Genomic DNA, 16723 nt, shown 5'->3' with positions numbered 1-16723 from the left:
TGACATTGACGTTGTCATTGGATGTCAACATTGACATTGTTATTGGAGTTGAGATTGCTTCGAATTTGACATTTGACAAGGTTTGGAATTGAGATTGGAAGGTTGAGATTGCATCGAATTTGACAATTGACATTGAGTTGAATTTGACAGTTTGACATTGAAATTGAGATTGGAATTGACATTAGAGATTGGAAATTGCTTCGAATTTGACAGTTGACATGATTGGAATTGAAGTTGGAGAGTGGAAACTTGTATTGAATTTGGCAGTTGAAAGTTGGATATGCAACATGTATGTATGATATAGCAAGATTATTGGATGTATGAGCACACGAAATGCATGATTATGCATGTATGAATGCTTGAAATGCATGATTGATTGGCAGTTTGACAGAGAAGTTTCGCAAAGGCAGATGAGACATTGGAAGATTGGGCACGTAGTGGCTCGTGTTGCAACATATTCGCAGGGGAAAAACCTCTTTGGAGAGACCGTCGTTGGGAGACGTATCGAAACCATGGCTGAGGGCAATAAAACTTGTAAAGAAGGACCCTTGGAAAGTCCTTGGATACAGGTCGCCGTTGCTAGGCGTGTCAGTGCTGGGTAAACATTGGATGTTCGCATCTGTGGTCAATGCTTTTTCAATATTTCGTTCTTTCATTTTTCATTTTCAAACCCATTTTTGCCTGAACCGCCCCTTCGGGTTTTCGATTCACCGGGGAATAAGATTCTTTTCATTGCCCCATTTTTGCCTGAATTGCCTTCATAGGTTGTCAATCAGCGGGGTGCTCATTTTTTTGCCTAAGCAGCCCTTTCGGGTTTTCAACTTAGCGAGCTTTTCACTTTTATTATTTTTTTTTCAATTTTTCATTTCCATTCTATTTTTTCCATTCTTGCCATTGACCACAGATCATCCTGGGGAGTAACCTGCTTGTAACATGTATTGAAATAGACATTGACATTCATTCATTCATGCATGTTTCATTAAAATGTACCCTGTTGCTCAGGTTTGCTTTCAAAATAGACAGAAAAAGATTTTTCAATTTTCAAAAGATGTTTGTTTCCGGTATTGATGTTTATCAAATGGAAAGGAAATATTTTGTATAAAGCATTGAAAGTAGAAAGAAAAATAGAATTTCAAACAATAGCACAGGCTCAAATTGATGTAGGAGAGTGAGAGTCAGCCAAAGTCATGACTTCACGGATTTACAAAGCTTGGAAAATGGTAATTTTATTGGTTGGTGATACATTGAACACGATGACCGCTACATTTCATAGAAATTTTGAATTCACAAGTACAGAAGCCTCTGATGAAGACGATCATTGATAGTTGCAGACGCCCCAGGGGGTGATGGTGGTTTGCCAGATATAGTTACTTGTCTTTATTGTCAACCTCATTTTTGCATGAACCGCCCTTTCGGGTTTTCGGCTCATCGAGGCGCTCATTCTTGCCTGAGTTGCGTACAATCTCAGCGAGCTTTTTCATATTCGTTTTTTTTGTCCCTAACTTTTGCCTGGATCGCCCTTTCGGGTTTTCGATCCACCGGGAAGCGCATTTTTGCCTAGGCCGCCCTTTCGGGTTTTCGACCTACCACGCTGTTCTTTTCTTTTTAGACAAAGTATTTCTTGACTATATCGGCATTAACAGGATTTGGGAGTTCAACACCATCCATGTGTGTAAGAATCAAAGCACCACCAGAGAAAGCCTTCTTGACAACATAAGGACCTTCATAGTTAGGTGTCCACTTGCCCCTTGGGTCGGGTTGCTGACTTATCCTTCTTTTCAATACAAGTTCGCCTTCCTTGAATTCTCGAGGTCGGACTTTCTTGTCAAAAGCATTCTTCATTCGCACTTGATACAACTGTCCATGAGTCATAGCATCCATACGTTTCTCTTCAATCAGATTCAATTGATCATACCGACTTTGACACCATTCAGCCTCAGTTAACTTTGCTTCCATAATCACTCGAAGAGATGGAATCTCCACTTCTAGAGGGAGAACTGCTTCCATACCATACACAAGGGAGAAAGGAGTTGCCCCGGTTGAACTGCGTACCGTAGTACGGTAACCATGCAAGGCAAACGGTAGCATTTCATGCCAGTCTTTGTAAGTAGTGACCATCTTCTGAACAATCTTCTTGATGTTCTTGTTAGCGGCCTCAACTGCACCATTCATCTGAGGTCTATAAGGGGAAGAGTTGTGATGTTCAATTTTGAATTCTTCACATAAAGCTTGCATCATGCTGTTGTTCAGATTGGAACCATTGTCAGTGATGATTTTGTTGGGAACACCATATCGACAGATGATGTTATTCTTGATAAACTTGACAACCACTTGCTTGGTCACATTTGCATAGGAGGCAGCTTCAACCCACTTGGTGAAATAGTCAATTGCCACTAGAATGAAACGATGTCCATTGGAAGCCTTCGGTTCAATTCTTCCGATCATGTCAATGCCCCACATGGAGAAAGGCCATGGGGAAGATATAACATTGAGGGCATGTGGAGGCACATGAATCTTGTCGGCATAAATTTGACATTTGTGGCATCTTTTAGCATGTTTGTGGCAATCACGCTCCATGGTTATCCAGTAATAGCCGGCTCTTAGCAATTTTCTTGACATGGTGTGACCCGAAGGATGGGTCCCAAAAGTACCATCATGTACGTCATGCATCAATTTCTCAGCTTCTTGTTTGTCAACACATCTCAACAAGACCATGTCATAGTTCCTCTTGTATAAGATTTCTCCGTCCAGAAGGAATTTGCTAGCCCATTTCCTCAAAGTCTTTTTATCTCTGTTGGAAGCACCAGGTGGATATTCACGATTCTGCAAGAATTGCTTGATATTATAATACCATGGCTTTTTATCATTCCCATCTTCATCAGCTTGTCCTGGTACAGTTTCAATGGTAAACACATGAGCGGGTCTATCAAGACGTTGCACTTTGATTACGGGCACGTCGTTCCAGTGATTGACACGAAACATGAAAGACAAGGTGGCAAGAGCGTCAGCCATCTGATTTTCATCCCGAGGGATGTGATGCAGCTCAACCTTTGTAAAGTATGTCAACAGACGTCTTGCATAGTCACGGTATGGGATCAGCTTCTCATGATGAGTCTCCCATTCACCCTTTATCTGATTGATAACAAGTGCAGAATCTCCATAGATGTCAAGGTGCTTAATTCTCAGATCAAGGGCTTCTTCAATGCCCAAGATGCATGCTTCATACTCAGCTATGTTGTTTGTGCATTCAAAAGTTATTCGAGCGGTGAAAGGAATATGGTGCCCCTGCGGTGTTACAATGATGGCCCCAATTCCTTTACCATAAGCATTAACAGCACCATCAAACACCAAACCCCATTTGCTATTGGGATCCGGCCCTTCATTGATCAGGGGTTCTTCACAGTCTTTTGCTTTCAGATACATGATCTCTTCATCAGGGAAATCAAACTTAATCGACTGGTAATCATCAAGAGGTTGACAAGCAAGATGCTCAGCAAGGACACTTCCTTTGATTGCTTTCTGAGCTTTGTACACAATATCGTATTCAGACAATAACATTTGCCAACGCGCAATCTTTCCAGTAACAGCAGGCTTTTCAAAGATGTACTTGATTGGATCCATTCAGGATATCAACCAAGTTGTATGATTCACCATATAATGACGCAGGCGTTTGGCAGCCCAAGCTAAAGCACAACAAGTCTTTTCAAGCATCGTATATCGAGTCTCGCAGTCGGTGAACTTCTTGCTCAGATAGTAGATAGCATGCTCTTTCTTACCAGTCTCATCTTGTTGACCGAGAACACAACCCACTGAATCATCTAACACTGACAGATACATGATCAAAGGCCTTCCTTCCACTGGCGCGACAAGGATAGGTGGTTCCAACAGGTATTCTTTAATGCTATCAAAAGCTTCCTGACATTCATCATTCCATACAACAGGCTGATTCTTTCTGAGCAATTTGAAAATTGGACCACAGGTAGTAGTCATGTGAGATATGAATCTTGAAATATAATTCAGACGTCCGAGGAAACCTCTGACTTGCTTCTCAGTTTGAGGGGCCGGCATCTCTCTGATGGCTCGGACTTTGTCAGGATCAACTTCAATGCCTCTTTGACTGACAATGAAGCCTAGCAACTTTCCAGATCGTACACCAAATGTGCACTTGTTAGGATTCAACCGCAGCTTGTACTTTCTTAATCTTTCAAACATCTTTTTTAAATACACAACATGCTGCTCTTCATCACTTGACTTCACAATCATGTCATCAACATATACTTCAATCTCTTTGTGAATCATGTCATGAAACAGAGTGGTCATACCCCTTTGATAGGTAGCACCAGCATTTATCAAGCCAAACGGCATTACTTTATAACAGAACGTTCCCCACGGAGTGATGAAGGACGTCTTTTCTCTATCTTCAGGAGACATTCGTATCTGATTATAACCAGAGAAACCATCCATGAAAGAGAACACTTTGGATTGAGCAGTACTGTCAACAAGCACATCAATATGAGGCAATGGGAAGTTATCTTTTGGACTAGCTTTATTCAGATCTCTGTAATCAACACACATTCGAACTTTCCCATCTTTCTTAGGTACTGGTACGATGTTGGCAATCCACTTAGGATATTCAGCTGTCATGAGGAAACCCGCATCAATTTGCTTCTGCACCTCAGCCTTGATCTTAAGAGCCATGTCTGGACGAGACCTTCTCAATTTCTGTTTGACGGGAGGACATTCAGGTCTTGTCGGTATCCGATGTTCCACAATCTTGGGATCTAGACCCGGCATATCTTCATAGGACCATGCAAAGACATCTGGATAGTCATGGAGAAGCTGAATGATCTTCCTTTTCACTTCTGGCTCAAGTGCAGCACCAATCTTGATCTCTCGCTTGTTTTCTTCAGTACCCAGGTTGATAAGCTCAATCTCTTCCTGGTGAGGCTGAATGGCTCTTCTTTCTTGCTCAAGCAGTCGAGTGATCTCATATGGTATCTCTTCATCATCATCCTCATCTTCAGCTTCATATACAGGGAATTCAAGATTTGGAGGAACCATAGGGTCACTGTGTTCAACGGGTTTATTATGGTTCAATCTGCATAATATGATTGGGATGATTTTAGAAAAAGTTTTTCATGCAGATTTTTGAAATTAATAAGAAAAATACAGATGTTTTGGTTTTTTCTGGCATTACCATTATTTCCAAGAAAAAGGCACTAAAAAGTAAAAAACAAAGAGTCGTGAGAAAGACGACAACTTTTTATTGATTAACGGCAATGCCGAAACAAACACGCCCTTACAATGATATCACTTTCGCCTTGGGCAGAGCGAAAGGATTGTTATTTTGAAAACAAAAAACATGAGCAACAAGACACATTACATGGAAGCATGCATGACTAAAGGAATATCAATGGCTTCCCAATTTCTCACAGTGCCTCCTGGTATAACAAATGCAGGCACGTAACCACCTTCAGCAGCATCTTCAGTAATAGCATTGATGAACCCAGCACTGTAGAAAGTTCCCTTTGAAACAGCAGATGTCGGGGAGAATCCAAGGCCTTCTTTACGCTTGTTTTCCAAGATCTGAATCACCTTGCCCCAGCCAGCAGCTTGCCCTGCTTGGACAGCCTTCTGGGCATCTTTTAATGAAGCCATGCTAGCACCAGCCCTCCGGGGTTCTACACCCTCGACAGTCAAGCCTTGAAACGACGTTCCTTCTGCGGACCCTGCTTCAACACAAGAGAACGATGATACCTGGCTAACTAGATATGCTTCCTCACCATATACAGTGACAACCTTACCGTTCCTCATGAACTTGAGCTTCTGATGCAAAGTGGAAGTTACCGCTCCAGCGTCATGGATCCATGGTCTTCCGAGGAGACAACTGTAGGAAGCATTGATGTCCATAACTTGGAAAGTAATTTGAAACGTCTCAGGACCAATAGTAATTGGCAAGTCCACTTCCCCGAGAACATCCTTGCGGGATCCATCGAAAGCTTTAACCAGATAGCTGCTACCCCTTAGAGAAATTCCGTGATGGCTCAATTGCCTTAGTGTGGATTCAGGCATTACATTCAGAGATGATCCAGTGTCCACCAATACGTTGGATATCATATCGGACCCACAGTGCACCGAGATATGTAGAGCCAAGTTGTGGCGTTTCCCTGCTTCGGAGAGCTCATCGTCACCGAACCCCAAGCTGTTGCAGGCGGTAATATTACTTACTATCCCATTAAATTGATTCACAGAGACTTCATGGTCGACATAAGCTTGCTCTAGTATCTTCATCAACACCTTCCTGTGAGCTTCTGAGCTCATGAGCAGAGACAAGATAGATATCTTTGATGGAGTTTGCAGCAGCTGGTCAACAATCTTATAGTCACTCTTTTTAATAAGCCTCAGAATTTCATCCAGATTAGACTTGTCAATGGGCTGGCCCGAGGGGCTGGCATTCTCTTCCTCAAGGTTAGCCATGTTTCTTCTCTTGTACAATCTTGTCTGATAAACTCTAACTGTTTGGTAAACTTTACGAGCACGAGCCACTTTTCAGACTGCGGCGGACAAAACCAGGAGGCAATGAGCACGAGAAGCCATTTGTGACCGATGAATGATGCATATGATGCATGATATGTAAATGCAAAAAGACTCTTTTTTGTCAGAGGACTTTGTCAAAGTGGTTGTGAACATCACGGAGAAACACGGTTTTATTTGAAACTCTTGAGCAAAACTAAAAGTTTAGTTGAGATGGTATCACTTGGCGTTCACATCCGTGATGTTCAAAAGATGACTTGTCTAAGTCCTCCGATAAATGCATGGAAAAAAGTTTATGCGTGTATGCATGTATGCATGAATGCATGATTATGTTCAAGTTCGGAGAAAACATGGTGGGTTGAAGTTCAAAGTCGAGGAGCCATGGGTGGACACGGTGTCCGGTGAAACTAGGGCTTTAGGATAATAGTAACCGGGTTCTAAAAAGGTTCCCAAGTTGCAACCTCTCCGACGTATCTCATGGTGCCACGAGACAACACTCGCGCCATGATTATACGTAAGAAGGTCTAGCTTGAGTGTAGTATCGCGTGACGACTAAAACTCGAGACGACACTCGGTTTAGCCTCCGCACTACATCCTAGAAAATGGCCATGGATGGGTTTGGTTATCTACGGTTCATAGCGTCATAGAACAATTAGAAGTAAAGTGCCTAAACGCGACAACCCGCGCCGACAACATCACCTCCAAAATGCCTCAGCTATGTGGGATTGATCGCATAATCCAAAACACGAGGCAACCCCCGGAATGAATTGTCGATTATATCCCTCCTAAATCCTAAGTTCACTCAGCCTGGGTGCAGGACTTTTGATATTCTCACCCCACACGTTTGCAAGAAATTAAACATTTATTCACATAGGAAAGCAAGTAAAAGAAACAAGTAAAAATACAAGCGCAAGCGTGGAAATAAAGACTAGGCGTAACTCTCGAAGCTCCCCAGTGAAGTCGCCAGCTGTTTTATCTTGGTTTTCGGGTGTCAAACATTGGTTACGTTCGAACCTTTTAAACCGGTGATATCTTATTTTTTCTTGGGAAGGGAAAAAGTAAGCAAAACCCTTGAGAATCGAGGTCCGGGAGTTGTTTTCGCTACGGGAAGGTGTTAGGCACCCATAACGACTATAGTAACCTATAGGAACCGTCTTTAATTTCTACGCGCGCGCTTTATTTTTAAATGCTATTTTGAAAGATGTTATTAAACCTAAGAGTTACTAAGTGAAGAATTGGAGGGAGAAGAATGTTTTTGGATTTTTATTTTAGTTGAATTGAAGGAATTTTGTTCCTTGCCTACGTACCCGTTTAAGGGATCAAATCCACCGTAGTTCTCTTCCAAAAATGTTTTTGTTTTTGTTGGTTGATTTTAAGTTTGAAAATTGGATTTTGAAGAATAGAAAGAGGCCTCAAGGGCATGAGATTAGGAAACAGTGAGGTTGGATTAGTGAATTGCAAAAGAAGTCAAAGTTTGATTATTTTCATTGAAATTTGATTAAGAAAATGGAAAAGAAAATACAATGGGATATTGGATCCCAAGGTTTATTTGGAAAAGGTTTGAGTGAAGTTGTTCACATTTGTTTGGAAAATTGGATTTTTCTAAGTATAAGTCCTAGGCATTCATCTAAACATACAATCCTAAGCATACATCTAAACATGCATATTCTAGCTATATAGTGGTGTGTGTGCATGTGTCGGTGCTTGTGTCGGTGTACATCATTAGAGTCCATTGTCCTTTACATCATACCCTAGATACATTCTATGGCCTCTTTGCCAAGAAATTAAAAGCATGAAAGTAAAATATTACAAGAACTCCTAAGTGTTTACATTCTAACTTTGGTACAAATTAAATTGCAAGAACATAAAGGGAAAGAATATGCGAAGGAGATGAAATGCTTATGGATGTATGAAACATAAAGTGAAAGGGGTTAGTAGCACAAATGATATAGAAACTAGTATTAAAAAAGCATAGTAAAGCTATTTGTAACTTGCAAGAAAAGGTAAACTAACAAGCTTGACAAAGAGTACTAATAAGAGCTTGGAATTCAATGTAAAACTAAAACAAAATCAAAGCCTAGGTTCTCATAATATTGGAGGAGTTTTAGATGACTTATCTCAAGAAAACTAACATGAGAATCTAAGGATTTAACCATGCCAAAGTTTACAAAATTTTCAAGTTATTTATGCACTCTTATTTCATATTATTCACCAATCACAAAATTCACAAAAGACCATATCAAAGCAGCAAGCATATATCAAAATCAAAGGGAAATTCACTTAAAAACACATATTCATGACCACAATTAAGCACCGAAATTCAAGGATAAAAACACATCACAAAATTCACAAAAGTTTTGACTAAAAGTGGCAAAAGTGACAAAACAAACCCCCCATTATTTTCGAAGTAGGTTTTAACACGTAATTTCACTCCAAAAGGCAGTCCTCAAACACCAAAATTACTTACAAGAAAAGTCCACAACATCTTCAAAGATTTTTAACAAAATTTGCACAAAAATTGAACAAAAGTATTAGATCACATTGTAAAATATTTTCCCATACCTTTCCAATATTCATCATGCAAGAAATATCAAGAAACCATCAAAGATCATCAAGAAAATCAATAGGAAATTTTTTGGGAGTTTTATTATGCAAAAATTAACATGGCAGTAGGTGTAAAAAGTATTAAACAGTGTAGAAATAGCAAGACAGTTTAACCAATACGAAAACTGCAAACAAACCAGGCCCAGGCCCAGTCCCAGATGGAAAAACGGGTTGGATTGGTGAACCGGGTCAGGGTCGTGGGCATGGACTGATTTGAACGGGTCGAGGAATTGGATATGGTATAAAATTCTGTTTTGTTCACAAAAACACCACTTTCCTCAACCCTTTCTCTTTCTACAGATTCATGAATTCACCCTCTCTCTCAATAAACACATCAATCGAAGAAGATGAATGAGGGGCGGCCGGAATTCCTCCGGTGCGGTGGTTGGCCGGAGCGCCGCCGCACCGGAGTTCTTTTTTCATTCTTTTTTGAAGGATTCTTACACCAACGTGACCACCTCCTTCTTCTCTTCTCGATTCCGTATTCAGATTTTCGAAATTAACTCATATCAGTCCTAAATCTATCAATTTCAGCAAGATCTTCGTAACAATATTTTCCAAACCACGCGAACATTAACGAATACACAGAATTACAGAGAAGAAACACAACACCTCGGGTTTAAATCGGAGAAAGAGAGAGCTTTGAAACGGGAAGCTGCACCTCGGAGTCACTTGTGCTGGCTCGATCTGCTTTGCTATCAATTCGTCTTCTTGAAGTTTCTAATCTCAACAGACTCGTACGATCCCAGACGTTGATGCTTTCATTTGAGGCGCTGCTGAACGAGTACAATCCGTTTGTTCCTGCTTGCTCTTCCTTTCACGAATTCTTCGTGATTCAGAGACTGTTGCTGCTCGTTCCTTCTTTGTTGTTCACGCGACCTTGGATGTAACAATGGCAGATTCTTCTTCTTTCAATCTGGACGGGTTGCACGTGTTTGGTGCTGCAGCTTTGGTTCCGAATAAGCTTCGCCGCGAGTTCGAACGGCTTGGATTGCAAGCCTCACTCTGCTGCTGATTTGCTACGAGTTTCGATTTGGACGAACGTTGATTTCGAAAACTGAATTGTGTTTGTGGATCGTAGGAAAAATTGTGAGGAATGATGACAATGACGGTTGAGGTAAGATGAAGGTGTTGATGAAGGATTGTGGTGGTTTTTTGGTTGTTATGGATGAAGATGGAGGTGGTTAAAGGTTGTGGTGAAGTTGTGGTGGTTTTTTGGTTGTTATGGATGAGAAAGTTAGTTAGAGGAGAGGGAAAATTGAGAGAAAATAATTAAAATGATTTTGTGATTTTTGGAGTTTTTTTTTGTGAAAAATCATTGAATGAAAAATTGACCATGGTTTGACTTATATAGGTGATGTGGAAAGCTTGGACCAATGAAATAACGCCATGTGGCACTTGACTTGTAACAAACTTTTGTGGACCAATAACATTTGGACACGTGGCACTTGGACTCTAACAAACTTAAAAGGGATTAAAATGTAAATAACGAAAGTGCGCGGACTAAAATGAAAATTAACACTAAAATTGAATCGAAAAAGTAAATTGAAAATTAACGTAAAGCGAGACGATTAAAAACAACAAAGCAGATTAAAACGAATCAGAAATATTATGTGAAATGACCAAAACGCCCCTAGGGACCAAATTGACCTAAAATGACGCAAATGCAAATTTGAAATGATTTTTTAACAAGGGATTAAAGCAAGAATTTATTTAAACCAATTTAAAAGACTCAGAGACAATTTTAAGAGTTTAAACAGAGTTTTGACACATGAAAAGACTAAAATGCCCCTAGGGGCAAAACTGACTCAAAATGACTTCAAATGCAATTTTTGAAATGGATTTTGACATAAAATTGAAATGAAGACTTATTCAAACTATTTGAAAGGACTCAAACAAATTTTTAAAGATTGAAAGAGATTTTGACATGGGAAATGACTAAAATGCCCCTAGGGGCTACACTGACTAAAAAAAATGACTTAACTGATATTTTTGAAATGAATTTTGACATGAGATTGAAACAAGGGCTTATACAAACCAATTTAAAAGACTCAAACAATTTTCAAAGAAAAAAATGAATTGAATGCAGGAAATGACTAAAATACCCTTTTATGTGAATTTTGCAAATAACATTGAGATAAAATGCAGAGAAAGATGCAATTGATCAGAGACATATCAAATGACTTATAATGCAAGAAAAGAAGAATTGATTAGTATTTTTAGGTCCAAAATTAGGGTATAACAGGATATGCCTTTGAGATTAAAATATCCCCGACTTTTTGATTTGGTAGTTAGGAAGGAGTGTTCGGTGGAGGAGATGTCGAGGTTGGGGTGGATTGATGGAGGTAGGGCGTGGGAGTGGAGACGCCGTTTGCTAGCTTGGGAGGAGGAGAGTGTTCGGGAGTGTTCTTTATTATTACATAACGTTGTTTTGCAGGATACGGTTACTGATACCTGGAAATGGTTGGTGGACCCTTCCAATGGTTATTCAGTGCGGGAGTCCTATAAATTTTTTACCAATGCAGGCGCAAATGTTGATAGGTCTCTCGTGGATGATGTATGGCATCAGCAGATTCCCTTAAAAGTGTCATTGCTGGCTTGGCGTTTGTTACGTAATAGACTACCGACGAAAGTTAATTTGGCTAGACGAGGTATTATTAATTCCGATAGTACTGTGTGTGCGACTGTTGGGTGTGACAAAATGGAATCAGCTCCACATTTATTTATTCAATGTGTTACATCTAGTGAACTTTGGAATAATGTTTTTACGTGGCTCGGTATCTCTTGGGCGCAGCCATTAGACTTGCGTCACCACTTTTTGCAATTTACTAAGATGGCTGGTTGGTTAAGATCTTCTCACTTGTTTTTTACGACTATTTGGTTTGCCACAATCTGGGTGTTATGGAAGGATAGGAATTACCGTGTATTCCAGCATACGGCCTCAACTTCCGTTGCTCTTATTGAAAAGGTTAAGCTACATTCGTTCTTATGGCTGAAATCTAAGCAACCTTCTTTTAGTTACACTTTTACTGATTGGTGGAAACATCCGACATTGTGTATGGGTGTTCATGTTACTTTGTTGTAATTTTTTGTGCTTTTGTTTGTCGCTGTTTCTTTAGCGGCACATTGACTCTGTAATTACTTTCCTTTGGTTCTTCTTTTGCACATCTTGTGCAGGGTGAACCATTGTGGTTTTATTGATATCTCATTTTGATTTGTTCAAAAAAAAAAATCAGTGACATTGTTAAGTCATGTGGGTTTGAAGAAGGTTACTGAAAACTGCCTTCCAATTTAAATAGATCGTGTTGTCTTTTCCCCCTTAAAACCTATTTAATTTTTATTAACTAATTAATTGAAATTATTTGATTGGATGGGCTCAAGGATGACGTGTTAAGGGCAAGACCATGCAAGAATTTCTCAAATTATTTATAGTCCAATGAAAAAAAGAAGAAGGAATCGAATAAAGTAAAGTATACTGGAAAGGAACCTCCTTAGAATGAACATTATTACAACATGAAGCAGTACATTCATTGAGTGGTGAATGATGCATGATATATATATATATATATATATATATATATATATATATATATATATATATATATATATATATATATATATAGTTAAGCAAGCAAGGCACAATTTTCTACTATTTTACTCCTGAAAAATTATATTTTACAAATCCTCGAAAACTCTGAAGTTAGATACTAATTTTTTCTTAATAAAGTATTGCATATTATACTGAATTAAAAAAAATCAGGATTTTATTTATTTATTTAGGAGTGTAAAAAGCATGAAAAACTGTATTCTAAACATTTTTATTGCTAGAAATGTAAAGGTCTTGAAAATTTATCTCCACCGAAATTTGTCAATCCGAAGGTGTAAAAGAAATTGTATTTTACAGTATTGGATGGGCCAATAATCCTAAAAATTGTTGAAGTTAAACTTCTTATAATAATTTTAGGACTATTACTTTTTCCACCCTACTCATTTCTCGCACGCCCTATTTTTTTCTTTCGAAAATGCCTTTGAGATTTTCGGATTTTAGAATCCAAACTGAGTTTTTCCTTTGTTATGGGATGAAAAAAAAAATAAGTTTTTCACCAATTCAGATTTTATAATATGAAAACCTAAAAAAATAAAGGGCGTGTTCCTTTCTTTTTTCTGATTATAGAATCCGAACATCCCCTAAACACCATTTTTCAAGGGAAAAACAGTTCTGATTATATAATCCGAACTATATCACAAATTCTGAGTCTGTTTGTAACATGGATAACCAGTTTTTCAGGGAAAACACAGTTCGGATTATATAATCCTTCTGTTTTAGGTCATTGTTAGCTGTTCTTAGTCAAAAATCCGGTTTTCGGGCTACTTGATCAGATTGCTCTGAAACTTCCCCCAGAAACTCAGAAAAAATCAAGGATCACGACTCCCTTAGAAGAAACTTCATTGGGACTCCGCCCCTCAAAATTTAAAATTCCATCATTTAGACTCATTTTAAACTTTAATTTTTTTTTCTTCATATTATCAGAAAAATCCAAAAAAATTGCATTAGTTTTATTTGATTTTTAATTTTTTTTGGTGGTACTTATATATTTTTATGATTTTATTTGATAGGTTTTTATCATTTTTTACTTTGTTTTTTGGTTTTTTTTAAAAGCAAAATTCAAAACTGCTGAAATGGGAGAAATTCCGATTGCTGATTATACATAAACATATTTCGGATTTTAAATCCGAACAAAATTTGGATGTTTTCAGATTTTATAATCCAAAAACCCATGGGCATTTTTAGAAATTTTATAGGGCGCGCGAGAAGGTTGTAAGGTGGGAAAAGTAATAGTCTAATTTTAGAGCAATGTTATACATTGCATTAGTCAAATTCTTGTCCAATTGGTTAATCTAAAGAGATGCTGCTTGATAGCCAAATTAGTTTGAACTAAGTGATAAGTTGTTGAATGTCCCGGTTCAAAACTCAATGTGAGTAAATATTAATCTAATAACTAATTACTAACATTTGTCATTTAAAAGATTGAAATGGCTAGAGAGAGAGAGAGAGAGAGAGAGAGAGAGAGAGAGAGAGAGAGAGAGCGTGGTCTAGAGAGAGAGCGTGGCGGTTATCCCCATTACCACCGGGGACAACCGCGTTGGCATTCACCTTCGCCAGAAGTAAGGTACAAAAGGGGGGACAGGGGATTGGTGGTGACTGTCTTAAACGGTGAGGCTATTCCTATGTTACAACGTCGAATATATGATGCGGGTTTTGAAAAGTTGATTATTATTCCTTTGGGGGCGGACAAGGTGTTTTAACGTATGGAAGAAGATGGGGATGTCAGTAGTCTTCTTAAGGATGCTTCAGAATTTTTTAATAATTTATTTTCTCAGCCAGTAAGGTGGAAAAAGGATATGGTGGTTCGTGAAAGAGGTGCTTGGGTCCGAATTTATGGGATTCCCCTGCATGCTTGGAATCTTGATTTCTTTAAATTATGTGTTTATGACTGTGGCCGTTTGTTGAGAGTGGATGACTTTACTTTGGATAAAGTCAGTTTGGATTATGCGTGAGTGCTAATTTCAACGACGTCTTTGGAAATTTTAAATGCGGAGGCCAAGGTTATGGTGGATGGCGATTTATTTGATTTTAAAATTATTGAGTAATGGGGGTTTGCGATTGGTGAAGATGCTTGTCTAGGTGATGATGATGAGTCCCATAATGATGATGATTCTCAGCATGAAGGTAAGCATGATGATGTTGCTGTAAATGGGAAAGTGGAGGTTCTGTTGAATGATATTTCAAATAATTGGAATAAGGAGGTTTCAGCTGATGGTATTAATAAAAATGATGACCTTCATGCTGTAGAAAAGGAGGTCTCGGTTTCTGTTAGTAATGTAGGTGATGAACTCATTGTTTTTGACAAGGTGCATGTTCCACAAGTTGAGACAGTTGTGCCTGTGCCTTTGGATGTTTCAACCGTCAGTTTTGTGCCTCAGGGAGCATAACATGTGTTGTTCTTGATAACAATATGACGAAGGATATTGGTTCACAGTCTCGGCATGTCGTTAGTGGGGAAAAGAGACCCGTCAAGCGTACTTTGTCTTGTCCCCCGGGTCATGCTCATTCTGTATCAGCTGGTCCTTGGAGCATAGAGTGGGCGAATAGACACAAGTGTGCTAGTTCTGGTGCTGTTCGTCCTTTATCAACAGAAAGGAGTGATCCTACGTCTAGTGGTGTGTCTAAAACGCACAAGATGAAAGGCAATGGGTACATCTGTCACTGTGCTCAAAATTTGAAGCGTATAGCCAGGCTCTCGGATAAGGACCGTAGGGAAGTTCTCCGGGCTCTACGTAAAGGGGTTACAGAATTATCGAAGGATAAGGTAACATATAGTGCTACTTCTCCCATTAGTGGCTCTCAGGCTTTGGTTAATAATAACGACTGGACAAATTGGTTAGTTGTACATGGTAATGAGCAAGTGTTGTCAGACGATGCTCGAGTTTTTGGCAAGGTGGTGGGCGTGAATTTTAAGGGGGATAAGAATAATATGTTTGATGTGTTGTCAGGGGTGGGAAGAAAAAAATTAGAGGGAGGAGGGAAGGTGGGATAGGTCGGGAGGTTGGTGTGCGTAAGGTGGAGGGGGGATTGGTGTGGTGGTGTGTGTGGTTGTGATGAAGATTATATCTTGGAATGTTAGGGGTTTAGGGGGGTTGAAAAAAGAAGGGAGGCGAGCCAATTGGTGAAAGAGAAATTTCCGCACATTCTTTGCATTCAGGAAACGAAGCTATCTGATATTGATATGTTGATTTGTAAATCTATTTGGAGTGATACAAATGATGATTTTTCTTTTCAATCGTCGAGGGGTGCATCGGGAGGTTTGGTTACTATTTAGGATTATAATGAGGTTGAGGTGTGGTCATCTATGCAGTTTGAGCATGTATTAGGGATTCAAGGTGGGTTTGTGAAAACCAGGGAGGAGTTCACTTTGTTCAATGTCTATGCTCCGTGTGATGTTTCTTGTCAACAGGCTCTTTGGCTCAAATTGACGCAGCGGTTGTCAACTTTATCTGATCTTAACTTTTGTGTATGTGGGGATTTTAATATTGTTCGGTGTATAGAGGAACGTAGAAGTGTGGGAAATTCCAGTCAGCATACAGGGACCGCCTACTTTAATCAGTTTATTCGAGATAATTGTTTATTTGATTTACCTCTCCGGAGTCACAAGTTTACGTAGCTCCGGGGGGACGGAAATTCCATGAGTCGTCTGGATCGCTTCATGTTATCGGAGAGATGGTGTTTGACGTGGCCAAATTCTTTTCAGTTGGCTTTGACCCGTGGGTTATCTGATCATTGTCCAATTCAGCAAAGTGTTAATGAGGAGAATTGGGGGCCTCGGCCTTTGCGTATGTTAAAATGTTTGGAGAAGTTTATGGGCTATAATGATTTTGTTCGTGAAAGATGGTGTAATTTTCAGGAGGAAGGTTGGGGCGGATATGTTTTAAAAGAAAAATTCAAACTCATTAAATTAGCATTGAAAGAATGGCATCAGCGGCACTCAAATAATTTACTAGCTAGGATCAAAACATTGAAGGAACA

At 39.2% G+C, this 16723-nt stretch overlaps 1 protein-coding gene across 1 annotated transcript; it reads left to right on the top strand.

Moving 5' to 3' along the window:
- The first annotated feature begins 11455 nt into the window (after positions 1-11455).
- On the top strand, positions 11456-12223 carry LOC146936436 (uncharacterized). Its single transcript, XM_085749207.1, has one exon. The coding sequence runs from the start codon at positions 11456-11458 to the stop codon at positions 12221-12223; it is 768 nt and encodes a 255-aa protein (XP_085605333.1).
- Positions 12224-16723: the final 4500 nt, after the last annotated feature.

Source organism: Medicago sativa, chromosome 3 (assembly GCF_051527215.1).
Source record: "Medicago sativa cultivar Bolivia chromosome 3, Bolivia_mono, whole genome shotgun sequence".
Classification (NCBI taxonomy): domain Eukaryota; kingdom Viridiplantae; phylum Streptophyta; class Magnoliopsida; order Fabales; family Fabaceae; genus Medicago; species Medicago sativa.
This window is presented reverse-complemented; position numbering and strand designations above follow the sequence as displayed.